The following is a 17,480-nucleotide window of genomic DNA, read 5'->3' on the forward strand; positions in this document are numbered from 1 at the left end:
CTCTTTTGTGGCCCCTGGGTGACTTTAAAAACAGAAACCGTTACTCTGAATTCACAGCCAGCCAGCTTTACGGCCAGGCTGTGCCGTGGCTGAATCAGCTCTGCTGAGGAGCACAGGAAATACTCCCGGCCAGGCTGGCGGCAGATTCGGCCCGGCCCCGGCTTTAGTGGCAGATATACTGAATTACAGTCCCCACGGGTGTCGGTGGTCAGCGGTGGGGGAGCATGCCCGAGGGCGGGGTGCGATGCTGCCCTCCCTCCCGACAGCGGGTTGCGCCGCAAGAGTCACGCGCTCATCCGGACGGTGAAGTTTAAGCTGGATGCTGCCATCAGAAAACCGCTTTTCATCAGAAAATTGCTTTCCGTCAGAAAGTGTCAGCTTGAGCAAAATCTTCGGGTTTTGCTGGGGCGGGCGCGTTTCTGGGAATGTTGCTGTTCTGCTGGAATTTTTCTCAGGGAAGGCTCCTTCATTGGGGAGCGGTAGCTGCGACGGGAGAGGGCGGTGACCCGGCGGTGCCCGCGTTCCTGCAGGCTGGGCCGGGTCTCTCCCGAGCTGGGCAAGTGCTCCAAGTGTTGGGCTGCTGAATAATTGGAAGTGTGTGTGTGTGGGGGTCTGTCCTCTGAACCTCCCGGCAGCCGTTCGCTGAAATGGGTGGCCCAGCCTCGCGCCCAAACCCAAGGGGAACACCCTAAGGCTCTCCCGCTCTCCACAGCACTGCGGCCAGGCTGTGATGGAGGTTAAACTTTTAGAACAATGTAGTAATATTAGGCTTAGGTCAAGAAAGATATTCTTTGCATACATTAAAGGCTAAGGCATCTGTAATCAGAACAAGTAGATAGCCTTCTTTGAGCAAGGACATCCGGAGCAATTAGACTTTGAAGGGGGTACATTGCCAACTTGGCAAGCAAACTCAAGGTCCACGTATCCTTAGCTGAACTCCCCTCATTATTATACTAAAAATCATACCTGCAGGTCAAGAAGACCCTTGCCCTTCCCCTGAGCATCTGAAGAAGTATTGTGTCAGCCCTATTGTAATTGTATATAAATTACTAATCAGTCATCGTTGAGAGGATGGACTTGAAAAATGACTAACTCTTCAGGTTTTCTGTATAAATATTGTGTATAAATACAGCACGGAAAGTCCCATTGGTGTACTCGATTTGTGGAATTACCACCTAACACCCATCTCTGTGCAGACATGAAATAAATACCTCGGCCCTACATGCACCGGCTTGCATATTGGGTAAAAGAACCCTCCTTTTGGGACAACAGCTGTGGGCAGACCTTGTGTAGCAGCCTCAGGGACTTTGCCTGCAGGTCTGTTAATGCTGGTCTGTGGTGCTGAGACCGCTGTTACGTTAGAAATTCAAGTTCCACATTGTTGTTAAAAAAGAGTTTGATCCGATGTGCCCAGGAAACGCTTGAAATACATGACCTAAAAGGCTCAAGCAACAAGGGGCAAGTGGAAGAGAACAAAAATACCGTTTTAGAAGTGTCATGATTTCAAAGCTTATATAAGTATTTTTGTATGCAATGCCTCTCACGTTTGGTTGGTTGGGTTTTTTTTTCTCAACATACATGTTTGACGGGAAGGGAAATCTTCACTGCAGGGGGAAGTGAACGGCATTGAACCTTCTTCCTTGAAAGTACTGTGGAGCTGCTGACCGTACAAAAATGTGTGTGCAAAGCAACACAAGAAGCGGGGCGGTTAGAGGTGATTTGGCTTTTGACATCGTCTAATACCAGAGAGGGGAGATGGCATCAAAGCCTGCAAGAATCTAGAGGAGACAGAATTTCTTCTCAGGAGACCAGAGGACAAAAAGAGGGTCAAGAAGTCACACAGAACACAATGGGGAATTTTTCTGAGGCGCGGTACAGGGAAGGACCAGTGAAAGGGACCCCGCAAGCCAAACCACAATGTTTGTGAAAGATGCCTGCAATTTTTAGTCAGACCTTGCAGAGCAATGAGTACTGCTGGATTTGAACTCCAGCGACACCAGCTTTTCTTTTTGTAATTCTCCTTTTGCCAAAGGAACCTTTGGCAAAGAAAATGTTTCTCCAGAAGAAAGATACTGCGGCTGGCTTTTTGACAGCAAGTTTCTATAAATCCTGGTGAAGGAGACTCACTTCAATTTGACTGCATAGAATTATTCACTGAGACCTTCCTTCTTTTCTTTTCTTGTGCCCTGAGTTGATATTAGTATATGGCCCCAAATCCTCTGCAACTGCAGGTATTTCCCCATACCCAAGTGATTTCTGCACAGGAAAAAAAAAGCCACTCACTGTTTGAAAGAAACACATGCACACACATAGGTAAACATATATATCTTGTAAGGAACAACTGTTTCCATATGTATTTATTATACCACTGCCTTTTGTAATCAAAAGCCCAAGATGTTGTTTATTTAATGGCATGGTTATAGGCACATTTAAAAAAAAAAAAAAAAAGTCTTTTAATACTAGAAAAGTGCAATGGGGGTGTCCTTTGTGATTGCCATTCATGCTAATTTTTGTTTAGACCTCTAAAAGTCAAAAAGATATCAAATTGTTATGAAAACTTTAAAAAAGTTTTCTTCTGATCCACTTGCATAAAGCTAGATATAAAAATTTAATCATAAAAATATATCCATTAGATTACAAGATGAAGAAATCCAATTAGTATGAGAGCTGGCTACTTTGCTTACAAAAACCAGTATGTAGTTGTTAATGCACATGTTTATGGCCATGAGTGGGTATAGCTTGATCTTTTTGGGAACATACAGATTTGATGCAGACCTATTTTGGGCAGGTTGCTATCCTAATCTGTTAGGACTTGTTTTTCTCTTATTCCAATGGCTGATTAATTCTTGAGTGCTTTTTGCCATCTTTGTGTGTGCCTCTCTGCGTATTTCTGTTTTGTTTTCTCGAATGGAAAAAACCCTCATAAACCCAAGCAGAGTTACACCATCCGGTTGGACTCGAATACATTGTGAGAAGTTTCAGAAAGAGAAAAATTGCCCTTTTTTTTTTTTTTTTTTTTACAATGCTGTAATCAAGGGGAAAAAAAACTGGAAGGAGAAACAGCTGCAGCTGAAAGAAGCAAAGCGCGGAGAGCATGAAACACATTTTTACTGTTACTGTTTTTGGTTTCATATGAGGATAATAATAGGTCATAGCTAGCTGATATTGAGACGTGGTCCAGGAAGACATTTAATTAGTGAAAAGAGAGCCTCTGGCAGGTTAATTGAAACGCAGGTCTCTTTTCAAAAAGCCTGTTCAGCCCCTCTCGTTCTCAGGACAGCCTTCGGACAGCCTTGCAGTAGGTTCATAAGGATCCTGAGGAAGCCTAGCACTTTGCCGACGGTAACGACGCATTAGCTAGGCGAGGGGATGCTGGTTTCACCCCGTTAAAACGAGCTCCCTGCCGCCGCGCGCTGCCACGCCGCCCTGCTGAAGGCGAACGTTTCGGCCGGCCCGACGCTGGGCGCCAGGCGCGGGGAGCGGGGGGCGCGGGGGAGGCCAGAGCCCGCACGTGCCAGCTCTTCGTCGCGGGGGCAGAGAGGCCGGCGGGGCTCGGCGGGGCTGGACGAGCCCGAGCTTCAGCCTGGCGAGCGCGGCGGAGCCCAGGCTCCCGGCTGCGCTCGCCGTGGTGGGGGAGTTCTGCGGGAAGACTGGAGACATAAATAGCGGAGCTGTAGGTTTGTGAACCTACACAGGATAAACATGTCAGAGTGTGGGAGGGCAGATGGAGTCTTCTGAAAGTCAGCTCCACTGGTAGCCCGTTAATGAGGAACAAGCCTCCCCTCCTGTTTGCTCCCACACCAAAACTCATACGCAGAAGGATTTGGGAGAGTTTCCTTTCCTTATGCACCAGACAGAGAGCGCTGGGGGAAATAGGTGCCAAGTTAGCTATTAAACGCCGTAATCTCTTTGCAGATCTATTCCAAGGGTAAATTCTCCACAGTCTCCCCTGACTTTCCTTAAACTTTTAGTGGCACAAAAATTATATATGAGCACATCAGAATCCAGAACGCTTCCTGCCAGATAGGTCTCTTAAGGCAAGCTACATCTTAGTTTCCATACGTGGTGGTCCAAGTAGTGATGAAGGGAAGCAAATTTGGTTTGTTGGTTTGGTTGGTTGGTTTTGCCTTCTTGCCATTGCTGCTGCTTTGCTGGAGCCACAGTTACTCTTCTGCGGGTTGTCTCGATGTCTCAGCTTTTGTGCACGTGCCAGGATAGTATTGGGAGCTGCAAATCACCTGCAACCATTGCCCTTAGCTGTGAGACCAAGCATACCCTGACGAGAGGGGCCCAGGCAGCAGGGCTCTGGGACGATATCGGCCTGACGGCTGGTTTCTTGGGGATAAGGTGAGAAGTGACAGTGGCCCAGGCAAGAGTCCTTCCACTGACTTTGTGAGCTTTGGCCCACAGAGCCAGGTTTGTGCGGTGGCGTGAAAGCATCTCGGTTCTGTAGCTGATGGGAGAGCCCGATGGCTTCATTATGCTGTGATAGGAGCAAAGCCCCTAAAAACAAAATGGTTTGTCCTGTGTGTTATGATTGTGACAAAAATACTTATTTATGACCAAATTAGTTTGGCGAGGCAGATATAAATTAAGCTCCTAGTCTTCACACCTATCAAAATTAGGAAGACAGGCTATCTGAAGTACTACGCTAGTAAAACAAGATTCTCCTTCCTCCCTGCAATATGCTTAAAATCTTGACAGCAATTTCAGTGGGACAAGTAATTTTTCTCTCCATAGCAGCATGACCCCCTGGGAAACAGTGGGAGGTACATCATATGCCAGTAGAAAGTGGAATACAAAAAAAAAAAATCTATAAATACAAGGCACTACAGTCTTTCAGCGTGTTTAATACAAAGATCATAAATGCCGGCTCTGAGGATTCCTTTTCATTTTTTTCTTTTTTCCCACTGACATCTCTTTAGCCATTGTCTCAACCTCTTCTTAGGTGTGAAATGGGGAGGGTGCCCCGGCATTCTGGATGTCGTACTGAGCTAACACAAGGCTTTATACTCAATGAGACACCACTGCTCTCGCTGCCGGCAGCGCAGCAGCCCTTGAAATTGTCCAGTCACTCCCCGACATTTTGGGGAATGCTGTGGTTAGCAAAGAGGGCAAAAGTCTCATCACTCCTTTGCTGTTTTCTTTCATAATGGGGAAAAAAAACCCACGTGCATGGATGCTTAGAGAGGGCTGAAGTTAGGATGTGGTGCTGTGCAATAAAAATTTCCTCAGCTCTGCCTAGCAAAAGACACCCGTGGTGAGCACATGGGCAGGCCTGTTCCTAGATGTGCCAGGTTCTCTGCTTCTCCAGTGGTGAAATGGGGACCAGCCTGACACAGCCTCACCTCTCCTGAGTGGTGTTTTATTGCTATAATTTAAGCATAGGTGAGCAAAACGAGCCTTTACATCGGTACCTAATACCTGTTGCATCCAGTGGGAGTCACCCACCCCACTGCCATGGATGGACTCCCACACGCTTACGAGAGTTTTCATGAACTGCTCGGAGTCAGACTGGCTCACTGAATAAATACACGCTTTCCTTAAATAAACACACACTTGCCTTCTGCTCAAACCCCTCAGAGCATTAACACTTTTATATGAGCAATTACAGAGGAAACAGCACTAGCCCTATAATTGTCCACATCAAAATCTGTTTATTTAGAGAAGCTGATTATTATTCAGCTGGAGTTACTGACAGTGATGTAGCAGAGAATTGCCACGGTGTTTGTGCTGTTGAATTAACAATCAAAGAGCAGCCATCACCAGCATTATTGTTTATTGCTGTTCCAGTGCGCCGAGGCTGGCTTGTTTACAGGCACTGTAGCTAAAGAAAGAACCAGAGTTCTTGTTTTCCACTAAGTGAGCCTGCAGGGGAGAGCACCCCTTCCAGTGCCTCAGAAGGCTGGGGGAGGAGGGCGTTGTGGTCATCAGTTGTTACAGGCGAGGTAATTAAAACTGCTTATCTCTCCAGACCCTTCCTCTACTCTTGTGGTACTTCTTCTTTTAGAAATACCTACATTTATCAGTTTTTTGCATAAGGTTTTGACTGTAGGGCTCGCGCGTTAATAAATGATCACTGCAATAGAAAAAAATATGCTGTATTCTGTGAGTAATAGCTTATAGATGACTCCAAGCACACAACGTAAAATGCTATAGATGCTTATGAGCCATTTGTAAGCAATTTATTATTCATCGGGAAGGGAGGGAGGGAGGCACCCATTTGTTAAAATCCGTGAATCCTGTACTAATCCTTTCGAAAAGGTGTTAAAGCCTTGGTTAGAAATTAAGTGTGAGCCACTGGCCTTTCAGCAGCGGGCTGCCTGGCTGACAGCTGATACCATCACAACAAATTCTTGGCAGCCTCGGGACACTCCTCAGCACCGTTGACCTGTCTGGCAGCCAAACATGTAGCCGGTAGCTCTGGTTTTAGTTATCCATTCCAGCTGCTCCCAGCAGCGATGGTTTTTCTTTGGTACCTGACAATTTGTATCTACTTCACGCGGTGCTTTCCTTTAAGAACTGGCGCTCTCTGTTTCTTTGGCTCGCTCCCCGGCTAAATCTTCTTCTTCCCCCCTTTCCTGTGTTTCCCGCTCCTCTTCTCCCCAGGGCGAATGCTCACGGAAGTGCTATGACATCTTTGTGCTGGAGACCGTGTGCGTGGCGTGGTTTTCATTCGAGTTCCTGCTGCGATCCATCCAGGCGGAGAACAAGTGTGCTTTCCTGAAAACCCCGCTCAACATCATCGACATCCTGGCCATCTTGCCTTTCTATATCTCTCTCCTCGTCGATACGGTCTCCCCGAAAAACAGCAGCAGGCCCGGCGTGGGAGCCGGGAACAAGTACCTGGAACGAGTGGGGCTGGTGCTGCGGTTCCTGCGGGCTCTGCGCATCCTCTACGTGATGAGGTTGGCGCGGCACTCGCTGGGGCTGCAGACGCTGGGGCTCACCGTGCGCCGGTGCACCAGGGAGTTCGGGCTCCTCCTGCTCTTCCTCTGCGTCGCCATGGCCCTCTTCTCGCCACTGGTGTACCTGGCGGAGAGCGAACTGGGAGCCAAGCAGGAATTCACCAGCGTCCCCACCAGTTACTGGTGGGCTGTGATCTCCATGACAACTGTGGGCTACGGAGACATGGTGCCTCGTAGCATCCCCGGGCAGGTGGTAGCCCTGAGCAGTATCCTGAGTGGGATTTTGCTGATGGCTTTCCCAGTCACGTCCATCTTTCACACTTTTTCCCGTTCCTACAGCGAGCTGAAGGAGCAGCAGCAACGAGCAGCGGGCAGGCAGATGCACCAGCGAGAAGGCAGCACCAAACTCCCCGGGGGGGACAGGCCACCGGGGCTCAGTGTCACATTCCCACCAGGAGCTGCTGGGCCCGAGGGTCAGCCCGCGGCAGACCGCGAAGCCACGGGAAGCTGCTGACCCTGAGCAGCCGAAGATGTATGTTGGCAGCACAAGAAGCAGTGGACAAGGTGCTGGTGGGGGTCAGTCCTGCAAGAAGAACCTCCTGGACTGTGTAAACGGCGGGGCAGGCACACACAAGGTTGTCTCTGAAGGCCAACTTTGGATCTTAAGGGCCCTCCGAAAAGGGCCCCTAGAAACTCTACCAAGTACAGCTCTGCTCCATCGCTTTTCCTAGGGCTTTTCTTTTCTATCACACAGGTTTTTCCGGCAGCCCCCTCAGAGCAGCCGTTGAAGGCAGCCGGCCGGGAGGACGTAAGGTGCAGCCCGGCCCGTGCCGGGGGCCGTTCGGCACAGCGGCCAGCCCCGGCCCGGCCCGTACCAACAAGGCACACAAAGCTCAGCCGAGCCGAGCTCTGAAGGCACGACCAGGGCAGAAACGTCCCTTCAGCTTCCCCAGGGGCTTGGGTTTGGCTGGTTTGCAAACCAGGCAGCGCAGCCTGGGCTGCCAGCAATGCCCCGGGCGCTAGCGCAGTACGCATTATGTAGTAAATACGCGTATTTACCACCCTAAGCTTTGTGTCGTAGCCCCGTGACAGAAATACATACCTAGACAATCTTCCTGACTGAACGGTGGTTTCTTTTTGGTTTTGTTTTTTTTTTTTTCCTTTGCTAACAGTTGAATATAACAAATACCTTTACAGATCATGCCATTTCTCCACTTTTCTGTTAACTATTTCCATCTCTCATATAGCGAAACAAGCGTTGAACAGCTGACCAAACCTGAACTACACGCAGCCCAAGAAGGGGAGAGGGACGTTAAACCAGCAGCAGCTCCCAGCTCTGCATGTTCTCCCGCAGCGGCGGTGGCTGCTCTGGCAGCAGCCATGTGCAAACGGGGCTCACCCAAACCCACTGAAGCCTGTGAGATGCCTTCAGCGGGCTCTGCCCCGAGCTGCAGCGCAGCAGCTCTGTGTTAGGAGTAGTATTTTTTTTTTTTTTTTTTTTTTTTTTTTTTTTCCCCCTACTAAGAAGACGACAATCCTGTCATTGAAAAATGAGGATGATGGTTCTGGCTCTTCTTCCTAAGTCTCAAAAGTCGGTTTAAAGGGCAAATGAATCCTGTGGTGGCACCTGCGTGTCTCACGGGTGCCGGCGGGGTGAGCTCGCCGCCCCCTCCCCGGAGGCGTGGGGTGTTCGGGTGCTTCTACAAGTGGGACACGAGTGGGATGGGGCAAAATGGAGCGCAACTGCCTCGTGTACCTACAGCCCCGTTTGTGTTAAAGCCGTGCAGTGTTACCCTCCATATTCTCCTCCTGCCAGGAAGGGAACAAAAGCTGATGTATTGAAGATGGGATTTGTTTGGTTTGGGTGTGTTGTTTTTTGGGTTTGGTTTTTTTTTTTTTTTTTGCCTCAGCATATGTTGTAACGCCAACCCTACATTAGCAAACCCGCAGTATTAAGCCATTCCTTATAGGAATGGAGCAAGGGAAAATAAAAGCTGACAGTTTATTTTAATAAAAATTAGAAGCTTTGTTGCTGAATGCTCGCCTCTGGTGATTCAGGGTGGGAGGGGTGATGTTTTGCTGTGGAGCTGTGCTCCAGCCAGGGTCCCGTGTCAGTCCCTCCCCCCCCCCAGGTCTCCAAACCCCAAGCGAACGGAGTGCAGCCCATCGCCCCTGCCAGGGCTGGCTCAGCCTCCTGGCAGAGCGAGTACCCAGCGCTGTGGTTGCTGTGACTCGTGAGAGGTTTTAATTTTATTGGGTTTGGTTTTGTTTTTGTTTTTTTTTTAAATCCTGATGCGGGCATTTCTTGCATTAAGGCTTATTAACATTTGGCGTCGGGGATAGAGCTGCGCAGCCGGTTAAATGCAAACCAGCAAAGCGAGCAGTGGAGGCTGGGGTGGGGAGGGGGGGAGAGCATGGCATGGTGCTGAGGGGCAGCGGGGCATGTTGTGGTGGCCTTTTGGGTCCTCGGTCCTGAGGGGGGGACCTGACAGGTTCACCAGGTGAGCCCACAAGTTCACCTCTCGCGGTGCTGTGGAGCGCTCCGCCTCCGGCGTCAACGCAGTGATCACGGCCGGTGCGCACGGAGGGTGCGGGACGCATCTCCTCGAGGTGGTGAGGCCCAGGAAGGAGCAGCAGCGTTAGTTAATTCTTAGAAGAGCCGCGTTGGAGAAGACATCCTTGCGGAATGAGGAGGTTCAGGCTCGCGGTGCTAGCAAATAACCATGAATGAATGCTGCTTTTGGCCCTGCAGCGTGAAAAACCAGCGCACCAGGACAGCCGACTGCAGCTCAGCAGCTGTGTAGAAAAACAGACTGATGACACACTTATTATTGCTGTGCTCCATCAAGTTGCTATTGTCCTACAATAGCGAGTTCTTTGTATTTTTCAAAAGGCACATAATTAATTCCAGCATGCACAAAGTTTTAATAAAGTGACAAAACCCACTCGTTACGTCGGTTTGTCAAGGCCTGGCTTTTAATAAAGTTTCATTTTATCTGTTGAGATGACAGATGAAGAAACAAATATAAGCCAGGAACCTTTTAAACAAATTATTTTTGGAAGCTGTGTGAAGTTGTGATGCGCATATTGCCAACATAAAAGATACCCAGAGGAGAACGAATTTCACCCAAGAGTAGCTGTTGTTATGGGTGATGCTTATTACTTTTGATCAGCCACTGGAGAAGTGTTGGCTTTGTTGTGTATGGTGGTGGTTGTTTTTTAATTTGACACAGTAACGCACACGATGTAAGGCCACTTATCTCTCATAAATCTACACTGCTGTCTGCGTGCGTGCTGGTGCCATGAAATACAGCCTGGCACTGGGCGACTGTAGCGCGTTGGTTTTGCCCTAAGGGAGAAAAATAAATTCCTCTCTCCTATGGGACAGAGACTCACAACGTGTGTGAGCAAAGCCACCTCTCCTACACAGGGATCTCGGTGGCAGCACGCGTGGGCCGGGACGTACAAATTCTGGCAGTTGGCAAGAATAATCGTCTGAAAACTGTAACCATGAGAGCTAAGGATGCGGTAACGGGTAAGGGGACGGAGTGAGAGGGCCCGGCCCAAAGCCGAACACAACTCGTGTGAGCGCGGCCACCTCCTGCCTCGCAGCGACCTCGGTTAAGCAGCAGCCTGCGCCGGTTGTAAGAAAAACACGACGCGGGCGCCGTCCCCTCAGCAGCGAGGCGGGCAGGGGCTGCTGCCTCGCCCCGGCGGAAATTTAACAAAGGGCATTTTTGCGGGCCAACTTTCGCTTTAGTTTTGCAGTGCCGTACTTGAGCTTCACCTTTTGCCTTAAAATGCTTTTAGCTGCAGATGGGTGCACCCAAAGACGTAACCGTGAGGCCTCCGTCTCTGCGGAGCCGCGGTGCAGGCGGGGGGGAGCTTCGCCCCACGCTGCACCGACCGGCCCTGCTGCCGCCGCCGCCGGGGCGGCTGTGAGAGCCCCCCTTCCCTGAAGGGGCTTCCCGGTGTTTCATCTAGGGACAGTCCCACTGAAACAAAGCAACGCTGCAATTTATAAATAATAGGTAATTTTTATTTCAAACAAACAAAAAAAAAATTTGCAACGGACAGAGAAAATAAACTCTGTGAAATGCGCCATACATTCAAAGAGATGCATTTAAAGTAATCGATTTCTTATTCTCTGAGGTGATCATTGATACGGATACTTCCAGATGATTAAAGAACAAAAACCGAGTTCTGTAACATTCTGCCCCTAAAGTATCTTCCAACATCAAGTTCAAGAGTCCCTGGCCAAAGAACTTGCTGAATGCCACATACGGAGGATGACTTTAGACACAGTTTCACTGGCTTCACTTCCAGCGTTTGCAGCTGTGGGGTGAAGGAGACTGGCCTGCAGAGCTCGCTGGTTTGGGTACCGACGACAGACTCAAGAATATGCCCAGGGAAGAGTTCCAAAAGGAAAGAAACAACAGTTGTTTTATCCTCGGTAATACCTGTACTTCAAAGCCAAAGAGGCGGCCAAAAGTGTGCACTCCCAGGTGAAGCTTTAACATACAGAAGTATATTTCTTAAGAGCCATTTATTTCTTATATCCCCGTTTCGTAGAGTTTTAGAAAAAGACCACCATATACAAAAATCTTAGCATTACAAGTTATTAAAAAGACCCATCAGACCATTAAAACGCACAAGAAGGTGTTTGTTTGCATACAGTAGAAATACAATCCTCATTAAAGCAGCATAGCGGGGAAGCCAGTTGTTAAGTAAGTTTTCAATTAAAAAAGAGGAAAGCCCAGGTATTCCTGTAAAACAATCAGAAAACTGGAGAAGAGAGGACCACAACATTCATAGTCTGCCATGCCGGGTACATCATCTCTGTAAGGTCACTTCAGGCCTAGAAGAGTCCGGTGTCGAACAAGGAGCGCGGGGCGGGTGCCCGGGCAGAGCGTTCCGGGCCCAGCCCCGGCGAGCGGCAGCTCTGCCCTCGGCTCTGCTTTAGGCACGCAGATCTGACTGGATCTGCCGGGCCACCCCGGGGACGCCCTCCTTCTGCCCCCCCCCCCCCCCCCCAAACACCTTGCCTGGGGTCAGAGGAGACTCACCCGGCGGCAGGGAGGGACCCCACGGAGCAGTGAGCCTGTGGGACTGAGCATCGCGCTGCGGCTGCCCCGCACCGACTGGGCTGAGAGAAGCCCAGGGGCTCGGTCACAGCGTGCCGTGGGTCCGGGGGGGTCGGTCACAGCGTGCCGTGGGTCCAGGGGGGGTCGGTCACAGCGTGCCGTGGGTCCGGGGGGGGTCAGTCACAGCGTGCCGTGGGTCCGGGGGGGGTCGGTCACAGCGTGCCGTGGGTCCGGGGGGGGTCGGTCACAGCGTGCCGTGGGTCCGGGGGGGGTCGGTCACAGCGTGCCGTGGGTCCGGGGGGGTCGGTCACAGCGTGCCGTGGGTCCAGGGGGGGTCGGTCACAGCGTGCCGTGGGTCCGCACCACCTGCAGCTGCTCCACACGTGCAGTTCTCAGAAAGGGCACGGCGACCTACGCTGGCGAACAGCCATTACAGACAACATCTACATTTATAAATAAACCTCTCCGCTCTTTCAGCTTTCTCAGTCCCTCTGTCTAAGTACAGGCTGCTGATTCTTCTAAGAGCCTCAAAGAGCTTAAGCAACAGAAAAAGGAAAATGTGGACTCCCTTCCTTGGGTCAGTGCAAGAAACACCCCAAAACATAAACTGGTTCTTGTTTGGCATTAGACATGAACGTGAATCTCCGCCTCAGCAAACGAAGCTGGCAGATGCTAGCCCTGCTCCACAGGATACAGCTTTTCCTCTGTCTCAAGCTTTTTCAGTTCCCCTTCTGAGGCAGCAGAAGCGGAGTCGCTTCTACCTTCGTGGCTCAGTCGCCATCTAGAATCACTTGCCCGGCATTACTGGCCACGCACGCCCGCTGGTTTGTGCGAGACGTCCTGCAGCCCGGCTCTGCCCGCCCCGCAGCGCCTCCCGCCCTCACCTCTGCTCACCAGGCTCCCTTCTTAAAGCAAAGAGGAAGCTCCTGTGTTTGCTCTTCAAGCCTTCTTCCTGCATCCTGGAGATACTGAGCGCTAGCATATGCCACAAACCTCCTGCCAATGTACAGACTTTATACTGTATAAATAGGTAAAAGTATCAGACAAAATACCCTACCATTTCTGTGGTGTAACATTTTTAAATAGCGTTAAAAACACAAAACCGTCCAGCCCTTGTGATTAAATATACAAACATCTGTGAATTGATAAGGCTCGTAGGTACATATGCAAGAATAAAGTGCCCCTCCCCACCCCCACCAAGAAACAGCTCTGTACAGTTAAGTCTGAAAACAGAGAGCGCAAGTTATCTAAAATAAAACCTCCCGAGCTGGAAGTGCAGCCAGGTTTTCAATCCTCGGCCTCCTTTCTGCTTTCAACTCGACAACACGGGAGTATTTCCGAGCAGCAGAGGAGCTGCCCTGCCTGGCGCCGCGGCGCTGTTGACCTGCAACCTGTGCAGCTGGGTGCCTCACAGGGCCTTGGTGCTGGCTGGGTGCGCGGCGTGGGACACCGGCTTCTGCGGGTAGTTGCTGTACAAGTAAACCTGCAACAGGATAGCCATGTCCACAAAAACCTGCAGGAGCCCGCAGACGGAGAACTGGAAAGGGGCCTGATTCAAGATGAAGTAAACAGTCTTGAAAGTGTCCCCGCTGGTCCACATCAGCACCATCTTGACACTAAAAGACAGAAAAGAAGGGAGGAGTATTTACTGAGAAGAACTGGCGATTTTGACCTGCTGTACCAGAGGATCCCCCCGGCTTCAGCGAGGGTTTGTACTCCGCAGTGGGTCGGGACTCCCCTTGACGACGTGCCTAGCCGGGGAGGATCAAATTCTCTCCCCCCCCAGACTGCAGCACTTCTATCTCAGCAATTACAGCCCCAAAGGCCTGTGGCTATGAAGGTATCCAACGTTTTAAAATACCCAGCTGGGCTATCTGATTCAGCGGTGCTTTGTGAACGTGACTGGCACATGCTGACAGCACCGGCCACAAACCAAAGGAAAACGGTGTTTGGAAAACAAGAGGCAATCCATCCCAGCAGTTACTTCTTGTGCGTGCAATTCTGTGCTCAGGCAAAGTGAAGTAACACACAGGCTGCCTTCTCGTGCGTGCACGCTTCTTCAGCATCTGCTGAAACAAACGCTTCTGATAGGCACGAGAAACCCTTTCTTAGTACAGAAAATGCAAACCCAGAACCACCAGAAAGACACGCTGTCCAGTAATGCAGAGAGAGGGGAAATGACGTGCCCGCAGCTGTTACTGGAAGGATGAACATCACTGGGGATTTTTATCAAGGACACAGATCTAGAGCAATGCTCAAAATTCCTTTTAATAGCCATCCCTGCCTTCATCTGGCTGCGCCGCTGAGCCACCCCCTGTCCTGCAGTCCAGCTCCTGCTCCCCCACACCAGGAGAAACTCTAGGGATTAGAAGCAAGTTCTTCAAACAGACCGAATATTTTTCAGTGCGCTCAACGAACTGCCAACAACCAGATCCTGAAGGCTCTTTCCAAGCTTCATGCACTTTAGCAGCAGAGCCTTTTAAGCAGCTGGATAAGCGGTAGTGGACAAAAGCTTTGTAGTTCACAGTATGAGCACTGCACATGATTTGTCATAATTATGAGCAATTACGTTTTGCCAGCACTGACTCCAATTCATCAAATGCAGTCTGGCCCATGCAGCAGGGCAGGACTTAATGTTCATTTCCGAAACATTCAGGCAGGGAGCTAGCACAATTTGTATTTTGGACACCAGTACACAATGCTGTTGCAAGCCAAATGCTGCAGCCCGCTCTCTCCCCATATGGGAAGGGTGGCCAAGAGCATCGGTTTGTACTACCCCGTCGCACGAGGGAAGCACCAGCCTTTTTGTAACTCCTGTTATGTGACCGAGAGCGTGAAACAGGTCGACAATCTTATGGGCGTTCCGAAGAGAGTCTCAGGCAAGGACATGGGGTTGAGTGAGCAGTCATTCCCCACCAAGGTCATTCCAAAAATGTAAATAAATAATCGGAGAAGGAAAACAACTGCTGAACCCACCACGTCATTTCTGCTCGGTGCAAACAGCCTGCACCACCTACTTTGTGTGTGTTCCCAGTCCCACCGGGTCACCTTACCTCGCACTTACGGGAGGTTTACAGGCTTAGGCAGTGGTGGGGATCGTTTGGGATTTTAATTTGGAAGGAAGATAAGCTCTGAGGGTAATAAAACTGGCACCTCACTTAAGGCAGCCAACATTCCTCCTCCTCTGATTTTAAGCTTATCAGTGTTTGCTGGGCAACTGATCGCAATTTAATTGTGAATCTGTCTTGGCATGGCTGGGGACCCTCACTAAAAGCACATGCTAAACCTGGCAGGTCAAACTAACCGCTTGCTGTTGACAGAAAGGCAATTGAGGGATGCCATGAAATACCCGGAGAGGAATTTAACGTGCAAAGGATATCTGTCACATATTCCCCGTGGAGAAAGCTAGCTGGGTTTTTAAAAGTGACCCCACGGTGCAGTGCAGAGGCGGAGGAGAAAATACACACTGCCAGAAGATGTACAGCCTACAGAAGAGTTTACTCCCCCAAAGAAAGAATAATAATTGGGGGAAACCTTACAAGACACGTGCAGTTCATCAGTGCTGTAGGAGGCAAAGCAACTGCCAAAGCAATTCTGGGTTTTGCTAAGAAGCCACCTGTGAACTCAGCAGCCTGCAGTACCGACGGGGTGACTTGGTGCATGCTCCAAAAGCCTTGGCATGTCCCAGAGCCTCGCTCTTCAGCTCGCTCTTCAGGCACTCAAGGAAATCGGCACCGTGTCTGGGCTCTCACTATGACGTGACAATACACAGGAAAATCTCAGCTTGGCCTTAGCAAAAAATGATTCAGGAAAACGCAATGCATAGTTTTAAGAACAAACACCACCAGTCTGTCGCTGAACCAAAAAACACATATCCTCCTCTGTCCACTAGCTTGGACAAAACAGCAGAGAAAAACTGCAAATCACCACGGCACTATAAAAACGCAAAATAAAAATACACAAAACACCCAGTGTTCCACAAAAGCTTAGTTCTGCAGCTGCAGCGAGGTTCTCAGAGCCCAGGGTTAACGCAGAGCAGTGACTGTGGGAGTGCCAGCTGCCCTCCCGTCCAGCACAAGGTGTGTGGGGTAACCCAAAACAGCTTGGCAAGGAAAACAGGAACAGCGTTACGCAGAAAGTGAGCAGAGGCAATGAAGAACCCCAGAGGAAAGCCGAGGAGACATGAGAGGAGCAGAGAAGTTGGTCAGATGAGAATGGGGTAGGAAAAAGAGGCAGGAGCAGGACAGGGAATGGGAGAAAACTGGGAACGTGTGACACAAGTCCTTGGAAACAACCTGAATTTGGAGTGGACGGAGGGAGGAGAGTACAGCCTGGGACAAAGGGCACTGTGGGCTGTGGCAGCACCTCTGGGATATCGTCTTTAAGAAGGAGGGGGGAAATTGCTACACAACAGCATCAGCCGGGAAAAAGAAGTGAGAGTATGTGAGAGAAACAGCCCTGCAGCCACCCAGGTCAGAGAGGAAGGAGGAGGAGGAGGAGGTGCTCCAGGCACCAGAGCAGAGGTTCCCCTGCAGCCCGTGGGGAAGCCCACGGTGAGGCAGGCTGTGCCCTGCACCCAGGGAGGTCCACAGTGGAACAGATCCCCACCTGCAGCCCGGGGAGGACCCCACGCCGGAGCAGGTGGGTGCCCCAAGGAGGCCGGGACCCCCTGGGAAGCCCACGTTGGAGCAGGTTTGCTGGCAGGACTTGCGACCCCGTGGGGGACCCACGCTGGAGCAGTTTGTGAAGGACTGCAGCCCGTGGGAGGGACCCACGCTGGAGCAACTGAGGAGTGTGAGGGGTTCCTCCCTGCGCAGGAGGGAGCAGCAAAGACGACGGGTGATGAACTGACTGCAACCCCCATTCCCCGTCCCCCTGTGCCACTCGGAGAGAAATCACGAGTAAAGTTGAGCCTGGGAAGAAGGGCGAGGTGGGGGGAAGGTGTTTGAAGACCCGGGTTTTATTTCTCATTATCCTACTCTGATTTTGACTGGCATTAAATTAACTCAATTTTCCCAAGTTGAGTCTTTCGCCCACGAGGGTAACTGGTGAGTGATCTCCCTGTCCTTGTCTTTTGTTATATCACTGTCTCCCCCTGCCCAGCTGAGGAGGGGGAGTGAGAGAGCAGCTTGGTGGGCACCTGGCCCACAAGGGTGAAACTGGGGAGGGAGCAGAAGAGGGGTGAGCTGGCCCAGGGCCCCCGCTGCAATGCCTGCAAGCAGCCCTGAACAGCCCCCCAGCACCCTTTCCCATGAAGTACGTGTCTCACTCTTCCAGTGCCCGCCCTAGGGAGGGGAAAAGCTACCAACTGCTCCCAGCTCTCCCCCGCCTCAACCAGCACCCGTTTGCACACACAACCCCAAAGTTTCAGCTTGCTGAGAAGCCCCTCGAGCGCCTGCGAGGGATCTGAGTGGGAACAGAGCAGCCCCTGCCCGCACTACCCCATCACCGGCTTCAGGAGGCTGGGAGAGAGAAGGGGCTGAATGAA

The 17,480-nt window shown here is 50.8% G+C and overlaps 2 protein-coding genes across 6 annotated transcripts in view; one reads left to right on the forward strand and one right to left on the reverse strand.

Annotated features, from left to right (window-relative positions):
• Window positions 1-8,936, forward strand: part of KCNG2 (potassium voltage-gated channel modifier subfamily G member 2) — a 59,553-nt gene extending 50,617 nt beyond the window's left edge. For all 4 annotated transcript variants that reach the window (XM_032998837.2, XM_032998838.2, XM_042806650.1 and 1 more), the window contains one exon: window positions 6,610-8,936. In XM_032998837.2, coding sequence (XP_032854728.1) covers window positions 6,610-7,422 — 813 coding nt within the window. In that variant the 3' untranslated portion in view covers window positions 7,423-8,936. The remainder of the gene's footprint in view (window positions 1-6,609) is intronic.
• A 2,499-nt stretch (window positions 8,937-11,435) lies between these two features.
• Window positions 11,436-17,480, reverse strand: part of SLC66A2 (solute carrier family 66 member 2) — a 67,177-nt gene continuing 61,132 nt past the window's right edge. For both annotated transcript variants that reach the window (XM_032998842.2, XM_032998841.2), the window contains one exon: window positions 11,436-13,608. In XM_032998842.2, the coding sequence (XP_032854733.1) occupies window positions 13,401-13,608 (208 nt within the window). In that variant the 3' untranslated portion in view covers window positions 11,436-13,400. The remainder of the gene's footprint in view (window positions 13,609-17,480) is intronic.

This window comes from Tyto alba, unplaced genomic scaffold (assembly GCF_018691265.1).
Source record: "Tyto alba isolate M040663 unplaced genomic scaffold, T.alba_DEE_v4.0 Super-Scaffold_48, whole genome shotgun sequence".
Classification (NCBI taxonomy): Eukaryota; Metazoa; Chordata; class Aves; order Strigiformes; family Tytonidae; genus Tyto; species Tyto alba.